Source organism: Arachis hypogaea, chromosome 5, assembly GCF_003086295.3.
Source record: "Arachis hypogaea cultivar Tifrunner chromosome 5, arahy.Tifrunner.gnm2.J5K5, whole genome shotgun sequence".
NCBI classification, from domain to species: domain Eukaryota; kingdom Viridiplantae; phylum Streptophyta; class Magnoliopsida; order Fabales; family Fabaceae; genus Arachis; species Arachis hypogaea.
Window position 1 is genome coordinate 5612423 of NC_092040.1, and position 16192 is coordinate 5628614.

Genomic DNA, 16192 nt, shown 5'->3' on the forward strand with positions numbered 1-16192 from the left:
TTTATTGGACATAATCAATCTTTAATAGTCACCATGCCATATTGCCATTTATTGATTGGGTTACTGAAGAAAAAACGGCATCTCCTTCTTTAAGAATCAACAATTATTATTTAATAAATAAAAATATTATGTATATGAAAAAAAAATAGTTAGCATATCTATATATATTATTTTACAACTTTTTTATATATATTTTATATTTAAAAAAATTAATTTACTGATTAATTTTTAATATATAACATAATTATTTAATGAATAATACAAAAAAGATCTATATAATATCTATGTTAAAAATACATATTAAATTTATTAATTATAAATTTTTTATAAAATATAAATTTAATTTATTTATACATTTATCCTTTATTTATTAAAATAAAAAATTAAAAAATTGTTGTTTATAAATTATAATATTCTTAACATATATTTTTATAAAAATATTATGTATAGACAAAAAATCAGACACTATGTATTTATTTAAAAATATATGATTTAATTGATTTTAGATATATTTTTATATTTGAATATATATTTTATAAATAACTAATTTAATAATTAATTTTTAATGTATATTTAATATAATTGATATTTTTAAGGTACATGTAAAAATACATAATTAAATCTTACAAATTAAAGAAAGATGGTAAAATGTAAGGGCAAGTTGGGAATAATAAAGAGGACTTTTATTTAGCATTTAAATTTGAGTATTCTGATTGTGTGGTGATTTAAGAACCGATGGGAACTGTTCAGTAATCAGTCACAGACACACTTCAACGACCGCAGTTAAACCTCTCTCTTCTCCTTCTCTCTCTCTCTCTTCCCCTCTGTAGTCTCTTCTTCTCTAATCTCTGTCTCTCCTTGTTAATATCAATGCAATAAGTTAGAGGAGAAAGAAAGAGTAAAACTTGTTGCTGCAGAATTGGTGGGGCATTTTCTTTTCATCCAAGGTATCTTCTAACAACGCGTAAAAAATGAACCTTTCTAGTTTTTCCACTCTCCCATTTGCATGCTCGTTATCCCTCTCTCTTCAAGTCTTCATTTTTGGACTCTGCTCCTTTTTTTTCTGTCCCTTTTTTTAAGGGGTGTTATGGTTGTGTGCATGGCATGTTAAATGTGCCACCTTGAGCTGCTTCATTCTCTCTCTTTTTTTTTCTGGCTTCAAGGTTCTGAATTTTGAAGTTTTTCTTCTTTCTCTTGGTTAGATCTTACCTGGGTTCGTCTTTGTCTCTTTGCTGTTCTGTGATACTATTGTCAACAAATGAGATCCTTGTCTCTTTGTTGTACTGGTCTTGTTTTCTATTTTTAGTTGTTGAGGAAATGATTTTACTTTTGTGATTCACGAGCTGTTTGTTGCATGATAAGAACTTATGATACTTAAACTGAACCTTGTTTTGGTTGATGATCTTCTTCTTCAGACTTCAGAGGGCATGTTAGTATTCTACATTATTATCTCCTACCTATTAGATTTTCTTTTGGGTGGTTGAAAAAAGAAACTTTTTTTAATTTTTCAAAGTTTTCAATGGAAGTTTCTGCTTCGTGATCTTATTTATCATCTATGTTCTGTATTTAATATTAAATTTTAGCTCCTTGAACTATTAAGCTTTTGAATCTGATGGATCTTGCAAAACGAATTGGCATGTTTTCTTCAATGAACAGTACTTATATGTGGTACTTGTGTTTAGGGGATTGAGTGATGATGCCAAACCAGCTATGGTTTGCACTGCCAATGATTTACATGGTTGGAAGGACTTTCCAAAGGGTCTTAGGGTTCTTCTCCTTGAAAGAGACAGCACTTCTGCTTCTGAGATAAGAGCCAAACTTGAGGCCATGGACTATCACGGTGAGACATTTTTATGGATCCCCTCTTTTTCTAGTAGGCATGCCCTCACTTATTCATTTACTTGAGGTTTTGCATAGCAGCTTCCATTTTCATCAATTGGTGGGAGAATTTGGCCCTATCTTGATGTCGAATAATGGCATCTTGTAAAGTGACATTGCTTTAGAATTTAGATGGTCCTTATATGATTCTTCCGGAAATTGTGGTTTAGTTGCATATAAGGTTGGAAAAATTTGAGTAGAACAACTTTTGATGATTGATGTTACCACATCTGGCATAAAGCAGCTAAAGCTGCACAACCATATGCTATTGTGGTCCAAATATGAAAGGTAACAATGATAAAGAAATTCTTGGTAACCAGATTTTATGAACTACTGAATCTATTCCATTTTTGTTGGCTGCAGAAGATGGGAATTTGCTATGGGAAATAAAAAGTTCCCAGAAACTAAGTCTCATCAAAATCATTCGATCAACTAATTTGAATTGGAATTTTGTGTTAAGAACCAACCTTGAGTGTTTCACTATCAGATAGTGTTATCTTCTTATACTCACATACCCTCTCCCTGCTTTGGCTTCCTTCATGCTTGTTTCTTTTCTTTAATTTCATAAGTAACATTCGAAGTTTCTGTACAGTTTCTACCTTCTACGATGAGAATGAAGCATTGTCAGAAATTTCAAATAGGCTCGAAGGATTCCATGTGGCCATTGTGGAGGTACTAAGATTTCTCCATTCCTTTGGTATAAATAACAAATCATCACCTAATAACTGAAAATAATTTGAATATGTAAAATTAGAAAAGAAAATAACCAATAGGATGCTTGCAATCTTTAGGCTGTAAAACATACTTCCACCAAAGTAGTCAATTTCATTATATTGGATTTTGCGAAATGCTAGCAATAAGTGATGACTTATATGTATAACTATGGATCCATCTTCATTTCAGGTGAGTACAAGTAGCAGCCAGAGAGGCTTTAAATTTCTTGAGAGTGCCAAGGACTTGCCAACCATCAGTAAGTATTAAACTGCAACCAACATTACCGATTTAACTTCTCGATTTCATGTAATTATTTATAAGTTATAACTACCCTTTGTCCCACAAATAAAGGGAACATGAAATATCAGGAAATGTTTATTTGCAATTTTCTAACAATTAATACATCCACTGTTTTATGTAGTGACTTCAGATACTCAGTGCTTGAGCACTATGATGAAGTGCATTGCGGTAAGACGTTGCTTTTTATTCGTCACAATTATTCATGGGAAATATATACTTTTGGTTGAGCTAACTAAGTATTATCTTTAGTTGACTCATGTTGTCAATTGTTCTTTAGTTCAATATATTTTAAATCATTCAAATCAGACACAGATGATGTATTCATGCCTCTTGACTCTGATCCATTTTATATTTTAAGCTTGGCGCTGTTGAGTTCCTATGTAAACCACTCTCTGAGGACAAACTCAGAAATATCTGGCAGCATGTGGTTCATAAGGTCTGTTAATGTTTTCATGTAAGTTTCTTACCATAATATGATTGAAATGGTTTCTGATGTGCTTGATCTCAAGCAGGCATTCAATGCTGGGGCAAGTGTCTTGTCCGAATCACTAAAACCGGTTAAAGAGTCTGTAGAATCCATGTTGCAGCTGCAAACAGAAAATGGACATCATGAGAGTAAAATTTCCATTGATTTAGAGAATATATCAAGGTTTAGTGATAATTACCATGAGCAGTCTGCCGGAAGTGATAAATATCCGGCTCCTTCGACGCCTCAATTAAAACAGGGAGCAAGGTTACTGGATGATGGTGATTGCCAAGAGCATACAAATTGCTCGAATGAAAAAGAAAGTGGGGAACATGAAGGGGAATCTAAATCTGTTGAAGCATCAAGTGAGAATTTGAATGAAGGTACTCAACCACAGAAACCTGAAAAAGAGACTCTAATTAAACAGGAAGAGGATTTTGTTGCTGATGGTTCCAATGGTGAAAGTACTGTTCCTTTGAATCCTCATGATAGAAGGTCTCTTAGAAGCACCAATGGAAATATAACATCTCCAAATAAAGCAGTGGTCCTTAGTGATACATGTCAAAACAAAGCTAACCGGAAGAAGTTGAAAGTAAGTGGCACTGTGACTAAGTTTTTCCCAACATTTTTATGACTGTGATAACTTTTGTTTAATTGTCAGTAATCTGGATATGTTGAATCTTTATCTCTTAGTCATTCAAATAAGATCATGTGCACAACATATGTCCATTTTGAGGAAAAGGTTTATAATGGAAACACAGAATTGTTAAATATGAACTGCTCTTTGATGGTAAGTAAGAATCTTCTGATCACATTTCAGACTGATATCTTTGAATAATTGAATCTCATTTCCATGTTTTAAATAAATTTAATTGTCCTTGTGAAGGTGACATTCCTTGGAAGATTTGGAGCTCAAAGTAGTTAATGATGTATACATCCATAGAGAATTATTACACTTAATTGGACAAAAAAGGCATAGTTAGTTATCAAGCTCTTCAAGTTTTTTAACCGTATCATGCGAATGAACTGTTAGTTACTTGGTTTTGATTTCAGGTAGACTGGACTCCTGCATTGCACAAAAAGTTTGTGCAGGCAGTGGAACAACTAGGTATTGATCAAGCCATTCCTTCTCGCGTACTGGAGCTGATGAAAGTGGAGGGCTTGACTAGGCATAATGTGGCAAGCCATCTTCAGGTCATTAATTTTGTTGCTGGTAATAAGTATCATACTCTTTTCCAGAGCTGCAAATATGTTCATTTCTTTTTGGATAATAAAGAATAAAAAAGATAAAAGGAAAGAATATTAAATATTTATACCATCCACTGTAAGATTTATTAGCAATTCTTTGTTGAACAGAAATACAGACTACATAAGAGGCAAATGATGCCCAAGGAAGAAGATCGAAGATGGCAAAATCAAAGAGATACGGTGCGCTGGAAAAGGCCAGTTATGGCCTATCCTCCACATCATTATAATCATGGCCTGTCTCCACCTCCTGTATATCCAATGTGGGGACAATCCGGAACTCAAACAACCGGTGCACAGTTTTGGGGACCTCCTGGTTATACCTGGTTGCAGCCTACAGAAAATTGGCACTGGAAGCCTTTTCCAGGGGTAATTTATTTACTTTCTTGGTTGGTGTGGGTTATAAGAAATTATGGATGCAGTTTGATACTGGAAAACTTGGTATTGCAGGTGCATGTGGATGCATGGGGTTGTCCAGTGTTGCCAGCTACTCAAGCTCCTTACCTTTCTTACACTCAAGTGAGTACTAGTGAAGTGAATATATTTACTGTTTTTTTTTTCCAATGATATTACTGAATGTTACTAAGGTAACCATATCTGCATAATTTTCTTTGTACTTCTAATTACATCTTTTCATTTAACATAGCATATGGCTGGATTGCACAATGGTAAATCAGTGGATTATAGATATGGCATGCCACCAAGTTCATTTGAGCATTATCCGGTAATAATGCATCTTTTACTCGTTGCATGTTATGAATCATGTTGTGATGACACTGTCTCTTGTAGCAAAAACACATGTATGGTTGTCTTATAAAGCATGTAGCCATCTTTCAAAATACTTTTTAGGGTGTTCATTTAGTTCGGAATCACGTGAGTTCTAGTATCGACTTTCCAATTGATGTTTGGGTTGTGTACATAAATGTCTTCACATGAAAGCAACCATGCAATCAATGCTTGAATATCAAATATCTCAGCTAATATGAACTCTTCCCTCACAGTGTGTGTTATTTGCATGCATGCAGGCAGATGAAGTTGTTGACAAAGTTGTAAAGGAAGCAATAAGCAAGCCGTGGCTACCGTTACCCTTGGGCCTCAAGCCTCCTTCCACGGACAGCGTGTTGGCCGAGCTCTCCAGGCAAGGCATATCCCCCATCCCTCTTGACTCTAAGGGCTCTAAACCCTGCTGACATGTGTAATCACTTGACAGACCCCACTAGATAGGAGAAATTTTCAAATGCTCTCAAAAGTAAAAGATAAAAAAAAGTACTAATAAGAAAAAAAGATATTGCTCATGCTATTCAATGCTTAACATTTTAGTTATTATTGAAATGTGGAGTATTGAATAATTTAGGTTAATAACTTTTTTATTCTTTTGGGAGCATTTAAATTCTTTGGTGAGTAGTGTCCTTGAATGAGTCCCCTTTAGATATGGACCAAGGATATCAAATTCAAGTTCCCAAGTTGATTGGTCTAGTTATTCTGTGTTTCTTTTGGCAAGTTTTATCTCCAAGGTGTTCTCAACTGCCCTTGTATAATGGCTGCAAGTTGGAACCATGTATCGTGGTCCCGGCACAGCACCTACCCCTTATCCATGGAGTTGTCTCCCTCCCCGAGTTGTTGGTCGATGAAGTCGGGTCATACAACACCATATGCCACTTGGCAAAGCATGTTGGGAATGGAACCTCTCAAGTGAAGATTTCTGGTCATGTTTTTATTGTATGTAGATTTTCATGATCTAGAATGAATCTTTGTAAACATAGTTTTAACCAATGATGAGTAGGTAAAACCTTACATGCAGTTGTATTCATGTGAAGTTGATAGTTGGAAATGTTAGATGATTTGACAAGTTTGACTAAATTATTATCTAACGATTTTCAATTATCAACTTTATAAGAAGACAATTGTATGTGAGACTCCACGCGTACAAGAAGAACACAGAAAAAAGGTGTATGTTGAAGATGTGAACTGGCCACGTTTGTTGAAGATGTCTGTGGTTGTAAATAGACCCTTATGGCTGCTGATAAATCTAACAATAATGATGACATTGATGGAGAAGTGGTGAGAGTTTCTGATTTGTGAAATGTACACTTCATGGGGCCATAAGGTTTTTATTATTATGGTGATAAGTAGTGTGTATGTTGGTGTAGTTGGGTATCCGGGGCCTCATGAACAGAGGTACCTAATAAAGTAAAAGTGGGGTTCATATCATTTTCATAGGATAGGATAATGTTTAATGTGAATGATAATAAAAGTCCAAGCTTTGACGCATGATTCTACCTTTCTTGTTTGTATGCAAAACTAAATTGAATATGTTAAAAGACGTGTTGCGAAAACCAACTTAGGTTGATCGAGTGGTCTGCTTTGTGCATGCAATAATTAATTAACTCTTAAATGAAATTTAGATTTAAGACGAATTAGTTATTGATCTATCGTATTGGATGGGACTTTACTAGGTAGATAATGGTTTTTGTAAATAATATGAATAATGAGTTTTAAAATTGGTCCAATAAAATAAAAATATACTATATCTCAAATTATCCACCTAAATTTTAATATTAGGATAATCATCTGTATACTTAGTAAATTGAACATCTGATATATTCATTGTTCATATTATTTAATATTTTCATTGTCTATCTATACTTTTCTTAATACTAAGGACAACAAAAAAAGAGACGTGTTGCTAAGGTCTTTGTATTAAAATTAAACAAAAATGAAAAAGTGAGAAAAAGGATTTTGGGGCTATGCTGTTTTTTCCTCATTTATAGTTTTCACAACTTTGAAAATGAGTTGTGCATGCAATTAAGGTTACCATATATGGTTAAATCTTAAAAGCGTGGCTTCTTAAGAATATAATACTCAAGTTTGTTTAAAGGGATGTGTTAAGGAAGCTCGTTTTTTGGGGTTTGGACAACATTCATGAAATACTTTGATGTTGGTATTGTGGATTTATTTTGTTTTACAATTTTGTGACTTGTGAGACCTTGAATTCGCTTCAATTAACTGTTCATTAAATTGTTTTGCCTACCTATATGAATGAATAAGGTGGTTGACTTTTTGTTATATGACTTTTTCTTTTAATGTTTACCTCATAATTTTTTAATTGTATTGCTTATTGTGTTACACTGTTAGTTTTTTAAAGGGTCCATTTTGTGGCTTAATTAAGATGAACTTTTGTTATAGGATTTAGGATTTAATATACTAAAAGTCTTTCTAACCAAGTTTATTAGATTCACCATAAAAAAATCCAAAAAACAAACACACCAAATTTATTAGAGTGAGATATTATAATCTCTTTTATTCAACTTTTTTCTAAAATAAAACGCCTTAAATATATAAATTGATCAAATTATTATCATTAATTATTTCTAATTCTCATCAAGATTTTTTAATTTTCTTTCTATTCAATTTTCAATGTGATTAAATTAAAATGCTTTCATTTATATTGACATCTATTCTATGTACATATCCCTACAAAACTAACCAATGCTATTTTTTAAGATAATTCTAGTCATCAAACTTTAAATTTTTATCATCAATTATACTCGTAAGGTTCTTTATTAAATTGTGTCATTTATGTTTTTTTTTTTATATCAACTTGGCCATAATATAGCGTTCTACACATTTTTTTTCTTTACTTTTTCTATTTTAATATCCTTATACTTCCTATATAACTATTTATGCTTAACCCGGAGAACATAATATTTAATTCGGTTCCATTATACATCTAAATATTTTTGTCAACTAAATTTGTTCAAATCTGACGAAAACTACTCAAACAATGTTGATTTAGTATATTGAGTTTGTGTCTTGATATTGAATTTTATAAAATTAAATTGATGCCATATCAAAATTATCTTTATTACTCTTTTAACTTTCATATATGTTTTTATATTATAATTATTTTTATTTTATATGAAAACCTTTATTTAACGGTTATAATGGCTATTCTATAGTATAAAAAATTATATGAAGTTGATAAAAATATAACAACTTTTTGTAAAATAATTTAATTATTTCTAATTACAAGTAATTTGTATTATATCTTATCATTATGCAAAATATATTAAAAATGGCTAAATACTTCTGTTTTTTTATTTTTGTTTGCATCAGGGTATCCATCAAGTCGAAAGCCTAATGACTAATCCTTCGGATACTGCAGAGGCACACAAAGTGGGCGACCCTCCCAAGCAAGCAAGCTCCATTCCCATCCTTCGATAAGTATCAAATCCGGGAGAGATGGTTAAGGGACACAAACCCTAGTCTATCTGTGCCAACTTGCGTTGGTAAAATACTCCAACGACCTGGGTCCTCTTTGTTATTTCTTGTCATTCTTCTATCTCTTTACCAAATCTTCTGTTTTAATAATTTATTTAGCAAACAAGTTCTGATTTTTTTTTTTTTGGTCATATAAGTTCAGATATATTTAAGTCTTGATTTTTATAAAATACTTGGGCCAACCCTAAAACATGTACATCTTTAAAGTGTGGGCTGAATCTGGAGAGAAAAATGAGAATTACCAAGTACAGGTTGCGTAAATGAAATGAACAATGACAGGCCCAAATAAGAACACTATGTTAATAATTAGCCCAGATTTAAAGTTTCAAGCCCAACTAGAAGCTTGACGTTGTAAACAAGTAACCGCAAGAACAAAAAAGAGAAACTAGATTTTACTAAAAAAAAAAGAGAGAAACTAGAAACAAAATATGTTGTTGACAATAGAAATTTCCGGAACCGGAAGTCTAAAGTTGTTGACCGGTTGCTATATCTGAAAGAAAATTAAGAGAGGATAAAATCGCCTGATACAGAAGTTGTTAAAATTACCGTTGACCAAAAGTCAAAATGACCTGGATGCCCTTTCTTTATGTCTGGGCCTCTGTGCTCTGTGGGCCTTGCTAAAGTGAAAATGCCAGGGTGGCAGGTTTACTGAATATTAATAGGGTAAAGACTTGTTTATGTAAAATTAGTAGTAACAAATTATTAAAAAATTTAATAAATTTGATTAAATTATTATGTAATTATCAATTTTATTTAAAAACAGTTTTCACCCATTTTCTGTTCTTCTTTCTTCGCTTTTTCATTTTTTTTTTTCACTTTGATGATAAATTAATTAATTAAGGGGTTAATTATGATTGTACTGTGTGTCTATGTCTATTCCTGTGGGCTGTGGGTTGATCCCAACTTCAATTCATTTTTCAAAGACTTGAAAGCTTTGCAGGTCCAAAATTGCTAGCTGTACAAGATCGTTAATTTCCTTCTGTAAGTTTACTGCTCCCAACTCAAAACCCTTTCTTGATTCTTTATTTCTTGTTCCTTCCAATGAATTGTTAAAGCTGAGATTTTTTTTCTTGTGGTTGGGAATTGGGGTCGGTTGCATTGAATATTCTTAGTTGTTGTCTCCAAGTTAGGAACCTTTTTCGGTTTTTTCCCGTTGAAAATAAGATTGACTTACACGATGAAATTAGGAACTTCAACATTTGCAGCAAAATTGACCTCGCCAGACGGAAATAGTTTTCTTTTCTTTATTTTCAAAATGTTTAATATGATGATCACAGGGTTAAATTTTAGTGTAAATCAAAGGATGAATTTATCATCAATATTGTTAGTTTTTGTCTTTTTAGATAGAGTAAACTTTAAGGAGTATAAGTTAGCATAATCCTTTATAATTAAACTTGAAGTGCAGGTCTTATTGTTGCTGTGATAGTGTTTTCTGTGTACTACTAATCTAACACTTTGTTGAAAAATGCTTTTGTTTTTTTGGTTTTTTCTCTGCAGAGAAGATATTGGGGGCATTGACCTCCCTCTTGGAATTCTGGTTTAGGGGTTGAACTACAATTTGTAGGTGTAGCCTGTAGAGGATGGCGTGTAGGGGATTCTGGGAGTGCCTTTTGAAGCTTTTGAACTTCTTCCTGACCCTCACCGGTCTGGCCATGGTTGGCTATGGGATCTATCTGTTGGTTGAATTCCTTCAAGCTCCGGATGATGCAGTTTCCCCTGTCAGTGATGATAGTTCTCTGATTCAACTTGGTCGACCCATGCTTACGGCTGTGTCTCTATCGAACAGCTTCTTTGATGATTTGCCTAAGGCTTGGTATGTTTCTTTCCCGGCCAACTTTGAGTTATCTTGATTGAGTGATGTGTAGTGTTGACTTGCAAAAGACTTTGCTTTTGGCTATATTTTGCTGGATCAATTTGGTGTTTTGGTATGATTTATTTGGTTTATCCCTAAGTTATAATTGTGCGAACACTTTTGTTTAATAAAAATTTCCAAGTACTGTATAAGAAACATCTCACAGTTGAGTTTATAAAAGAGGAATTCTGGAAAGTTATGAGTGAAGTACTGCGGTGATCGTCTGCTACTTACACTTATGTCTAGTAATCAATCTGTTAATCGGTTTGGTGTTATTCACATCCCATGGAAGATGCATGTTTGAATTTCTGAAATGCTGTGTAATAGGTGATGGCAATATCTTTTTATAGGCAGATTTTGTTACTTCTGGATGAAGTTTCCGAAACCATTTCTGTCTTGGTACTGTCTGAATCTAATTGTGTATTTCATGTTTGGCAGGTTCATTTATATATTCATTGGCATTGGAGTAGTTCTCTTTGCTATTTCTTGTTTTGGTTGTATTGCAACGTCAATGCGAAACGGATGCTGCCTTAGCTGTGTATCCTTATAGAACATCTTTATGATACATCCAAAAGTATTTCACGGACTCAAAAAATTTGCACTAACATACAAATAGCTTGAGTTGAAGTCTTTCTTCTACTCTTCTCTATATGTATGTCCAGCTGCTTGTGCGTGCATGCATGAAATAATAAAGGAATTATTATTAGTTTCCTTAACTCAACAAAGTACTCAGTTTTGTTGGTACTACTGATCTTGATAGAGCTGGGATGTGCAGCCTTTATTTTCTTTGACAAAAGCTGGAAAGAAGTAAGTAAAAATTGTCTGTGGTTAACTTGTGAATCTGAAATTATAGAAAATATATTTGTCATCTTACAACTGTATTTTGCTCAGGAAATTCCAACTGATAAAACTGGAGATTTTGATATGATATATGAATTTTTGAGAGAGAATTGGAGCATTGTGAAATGGGTTGCACTTGGAATTGTTATCTTTGAGGTAAGCAAGAAGTCATATGATTGATATTGATATGAAAGCAATATGATTTTGCAGCCAGACATGCATATCTCCTTGTGTATGCTACATATACGTTATATCCACAGAAAAATAGTAGCTGAGACTATGATTAAACTATTAAACGTCTATTTAGTAAGGATGGTAAGAAGTAATATCTCATTTCTGATATGGTACTTCCAATTCTCAAGCATGCTTTTAAATGTCCTCTCCTACCCTACTTACCTGCCAACAAAGGGAGAGGGTAGGGATCTAAAAAAAAAAAGAAGATTTATGCATGCATTCAACGTAATGTGTCTGTCTGTTTGTTTGGTGAATAACAATTGTGTATGGAATTGCAGGCCCTTCTTTTCTTGTTAGTACTTGTTGTTAAGGCTGCAAATAGACCAGCAGATTATGATAGTGACGAGGAGTTCATTAACCCAAGGCACCAAGCTCGACAACCATTGCTCAACAGAACAGCAGGCCCAGCAACAGGGGTACCAGTTGCTGGGACCCTTGACCATCGTCCAAGCAGAAATGATGCATGGAGTACACGCATGAGGGAGAAGGTACAATAATTATCTCTGAAAGTTCGCCTTATCTAATATTCTTGCTATGCGACTAGGGCTCCTTGATGCTAACTTTTGTGATTATCCGGTGCAATTGGTTACCAAACTTCTTCCTACACATAGATACACACTTGTGCACACTCATATTGTAGCTTCCCTGACTTGGATAATGGTTTGTGCTGCTAGAACATTGTTGAAAGCCAATATAGGTTCTTTAAACTAGAATTTTACTACTGTTCCAACTGACAACCAATTATATCATTTTCATTGTAGTTTCTTTCAGTCTGAATTTTTTGAGCATTCTAATGATTATCCTGATTATATTGTATTTTCGAAACAATAGAGCATGTGTAGTGCATTGTTGATAGAACCTTGTACGAGACTTTTAAAGTATTGTAACCAGGATCATTCTGTTGAAATCATGTCATCATTAATGGCTAAACTGTTAATTACATATTCTTATTACTACTGCTGTTCTAACCAAGTATATATTATTTTAGTGGTAATATCTTTCGGCATTTCAATGAGTTTCCTGAATATAATATTATTGGATGGAATTTTGAAATGAATAAAATAAAATAAAATTGCTTGTACTAGTGTTTTGGAGGGAATTGTATGTGGTTTGTAGTGTTTGACACCAAGTGCTCCTTGTTCAGTATGGGCTTGATACATCGGAATTTACATACAACCCATCGGAGTCAAACCGATTCCAGCAACCAAACTCACAGCCAACGGAAGAGAGGAGCCGCTGCACCATCATGTGATCTCACTTTGTGGATGGTGTACCAAAGCTATGGCAGGTTGGTGTAGAAGGTTCTAAGAGAAATATCTTTCGTTTGCAGAGTTTGTGTACAATTACAGGTTACAAAATCACTCTAGGACCTTGCAACATTATCTTTTTCTTCTTGTGTGTATTGTTGTGATGACATCATAACTTGTGGGGTTCACTTTGCTCATGAGGTGCCCATCACTGATTTCAATCCCACAGATTACTTGTTTCTATTTTTGTTGTATGTTATGGCCCAAGTATTTATTTATATTGTGAGTAAGATCTTTCTTGGTTATTTATGAGGTAGAAAAATGCTTTAATTATTTTGAAATGATTTTTTGATAAAATTTAAACTAAATTGTTTTTTGATTGAGTAGGTTTTCTGATACGCACCAAGCTTATTGTCATCTCCCAAGTTCACATTTCATCCTACTTGACCGGTTGATCTATTTTATTAATTATTAATTATTAATTAGTATGCTGGGGAAAACAAAAAACGATGCTTCTACGTTTCATTTTAGCTATGAAGTTTGCATATATTTATACGATTTGTGGGGTATTAACTTCTCTTAATTATTGTTCTTTTGTTTTTTTTTTTAATTTTGGACGTGGTTCTTTTGTTATCTTTTTTTTTTTGGTCAGGGGTTCTTTTGTTATCTTATCTGCACTAGTTTCCTTTGTATCTGACAATTTAGAAGGTGATTTTTTTTGTTTGGTAACACAAGGTGATGATTATATTTGTTGGGCATCGCTTTATGGCGCCTTCCTCTTTTTTTACTTTAGGCGATGTGGGCTTTAGAAGGTTTTTCGTATACAACTCCGTCTGGATTTGACTCAAATACTTTTTTTTTTTTCTGAGAGCAAGGATTACTAATATGGTATGTTCTATGGGAGCAATTTAAATTATTTATTCTTTTTTGTTGTTTACGGTATTTCTCAATGAGACTTGTAAAGAACGAATCTGTTGTGGATTGAAACTTCATTGAAAGATTTGTTGATCAATGGGTTATTGCATAAATAAGACGAAATTTGAACTCTCATCACTTACTTAAATGGGCTAGTGAGTTAATCACTGAATCATTAATTGTTTCACATAAAAATAATATAAATTGTTATATTTATTAAATACATTTTTAAAATTATGGATTTTCTTAATAGACATTTTTTAAATTAAAATTAAAATAAAAAATAACTTCTCCTTATTGACAAGTCAAACAATAAATTACTTGATTTCCTCTTAAAACATGTAAGAATTTCTCTCGATTTAGCCTAAGGTTATATTATTCTTTGAAAATTATATGAATCATGTACACCAAATTTAACTAACAATTAATTATTTATATAAAATACATATTAAAGCACGGAATGTACATTTAAAGTTTTAAAATATTACATGTAAATATATACAAATATATAGTAATTTATTTAAGTATGATATTTCAGGTACGTCTTTAGAATTTAATTATATCTACTAACTATCCGTAACCTTTAAAGTTGAATAGATGTAAACAAATGAAAAAAACTATCGTGGTCTAAGATTACATTATTTTTTGAAAATTATATCAATTTATTTGTATCTACTAGCTTCCCGTATACTTTAAAGTTGCGTAGATACAAATATATGAATCAACTATAGATTTATATATTTGTATTTATGTAACTTTAAAAGATCGGTAGCTAATAACAAAAATATATATAAATATATATATATATATAAATTTTATAGTAGAATAATAATTATCAAACCAATTAGAATAATTAATTTTTTTGCAATAAAATAATAAATTTTTAAGAATATCAAAATATTTTTTTATTTTTATTTGTAGTTTAGTTTAAATATAAATTAACTTTGATTATGTCATTTATGTTATTTTATTATATTGTTTATAATGTTTAATTTAATTTTAAATATAACTTTAACATCATTCTATATTTTTATATGACTGATTGATTATTGACAAATTTATAATATAATTATATATATATATATATACAAGTATAATTATGTTTTTTTTTAATTAGAAGTGAAATTCGAATTCAAGATTTCTAGTTAGAATAGAAAAATTATGTCATTTAAATTATAATTGATGAAGTTAAAAAGTATAATTATGTTGTATGAATATAAAAAAAATCATCCATAGAAATACGAGTTGCTTTACATTTTTTGGTGCTATTATATAGTATATAATGTATGATCTACATATGAAATTAATTTAGTCTAACTTGAACTAAAAAGAAAAATGGTGGGAAATTGCACTGACTCATTTGTGATGTGTTTGGTTAAATCAATGTAGAGTCACTTGTTTTGCACACACGCCTAGGGGCCTAGCTGGATTTCGTTAACTATGAAGTGGCTCCAATCATTGTACACATTCGTACGAGGAACAACACTTGTACATTCATCATGCCAATTAGGTTGAGACCCATCAAGCTTTGTAATTGGTGTGCGTTTAAACCTCATTCTCTCACCAACTTCCATGTTTCCTTTTTTAAGTCCTTTATATATATAACAGACATTTTTGTTGAGTAATAGATACATTTTAAATAGGATATTCAATTTATATTCTTTTGATATACACACTTCTTATATTTAATTTTATTTTAATAAAAATAAAAATATTTATTTAGGCATATTAAAACTTATGTAAATAAAATTGTGTTAGTATATCTAATTTTATTTTTGATCTATAATTCTATATATATGTTCTCATAATAAGTTTCACAATAATATACTTATTAATTATTAATAATAAATTATCTAACTATTTTATATAATTAAAAATAATTAGTTTACACATTAATAACAATAAAAATATAAAAATATTATTATAATATATCTAACAAAATTTCATATATATAAATGAAGCAAAGCGTACTTGTTCTGATATGTCTAAATATAGATGAAGTGAAGCGTAGATGTTCGATATCTAATTAACTTCTTAATTAGTTAGTTAATAATGAAGAGAATCATTAGCATAATCAATTAAGAAGAAAAATGATAGTTCATATAAAAGAAGAAAAAAGAACGTTTGAGACGTCCTACCGTCATATAATTAAGGATCATTTTTGTGCATTAATATAATACCATATATGATGATATTATTTTAATGAGAAAGCTCTCGAAC

General features: G+C 31.7%; 2 protein-coding genes across 5 annotated transcripts; both read left to right on the plus strand.

Annotated features, from left to right (window-relative positions):
* Positions 1 to 715: 715 nt before the first annotated feature.
* LOC112800410 (two-component response regulator-like APRR2) lies at positions 716 to 6874 on the plus strand. 4 transcript variants are annotated; one of them, XM_025842671.3, is made up of 12 exons: positions 716 to 947; positions 1683 to 1840; positions 2471 to 2550; positions 2782 to 2848; positions 3014 to 3060; positions 3251 to 3328; positions 3405 to 3950; positions 4412 to 4552; positions 4715 to 4972; positions 5054 to 5122; positions 5250 to 5327; positions 5629 to 6874. In XM_025842671.3, the coding sequence occupies exons 2-12, from the start codon at positions 1711 to 1713 to the stop codon at positions 5791 to 5793; spliced, it is 1659 nt and encodes a 552-aa protein (XP_025698456.1). In that variant the 5' UTR covers positions 716 to 947; positions 1683 to 1710; the 3' UTR covers positions 5794 to 6874. The 4 variants fall into 4 exon arrangements, with proteins under 4 accessions (XP_025698456.1, XP_072052425.1, XP_025698454.1 ...); XM_025842669.3 differs by having other exon boundaries at positions 756 to 1429; XM_072196324.1 differs by lacking the exon at positions 5250 to 5327.
* A 524-nt stretch (positions 6875 to 7398) lies between these two features.
* On the plus strand, positions 7399 to 13362 carry LOC112800411 (tobamovirus multiplication protein 2A-like). The gene is made up of 8 exons (XM_025842673.2): positions 7399 to 7540; positions 8720 to 9865; positions 10382 to 10697; positions 11175 to 11274; positions 11463 to 11543; positions 11628 to 11732; positions 12089 to 12298; positions 12955 to 13362. The coding sequence occupies exons 3-8, from the start codon at positions 10465 to 10467 to the stop codon at positions 13060 to 13062; spliced, it is 837 nt and encodes a 278-aa protein (XP_025698458.1). The 5' UTR covers positions 7399 to 7540; positions 8720 to 9865; positions 10382 to 10464; the 3' UTR covers positions 13063 to 13362.
* Positions 13363 to 16192: the final 2830 nt, after the last annotated feature.

Coding starts and splice junctions, on each gene's coding strand:
- LOC112800411 (XM_025842673.2), top strand. CDS start 10,465: ATGGCGTGTAGGGGATTCTGGGAGTGCCTTTTGAAGCTTTTGAACTTC. Junction 11,733..12,088: donor TTGGAATTGTTATCTTTGAG/GTAAGCAAGAAG, acceptor ATGGAATTGCAG/GCCCTTCTTTTCTTGTTAGT. Junction 12,299..12,954: donor GTACACGCATGAGGGAGAAG/GTACAATAATTA, acceptor CTCCTTGTTCAG/TATGGGCTTGATACATCGGA.
- LOC112800410 (XM_025842669.3), top strand. CDS start 1,368: ATGATACTTAAACTGAACCTTGTTTTGGTTGATGATCTTCTTCTTCAG. Junction 2,551..2,781: donor TCCATGTGGCCATTGTGGAG/GTACTAAGATTT, acceptor TCTTCATTTCAG/GTGAGTACAAGTAGCAGCCA. Junction 4,553..4,714: donor ATGTGGCAAGCCATCTTCAG/GTCATTAATTTT, acceptor TTTGTTGAACAG/AAATACAGACTACATAAGAG.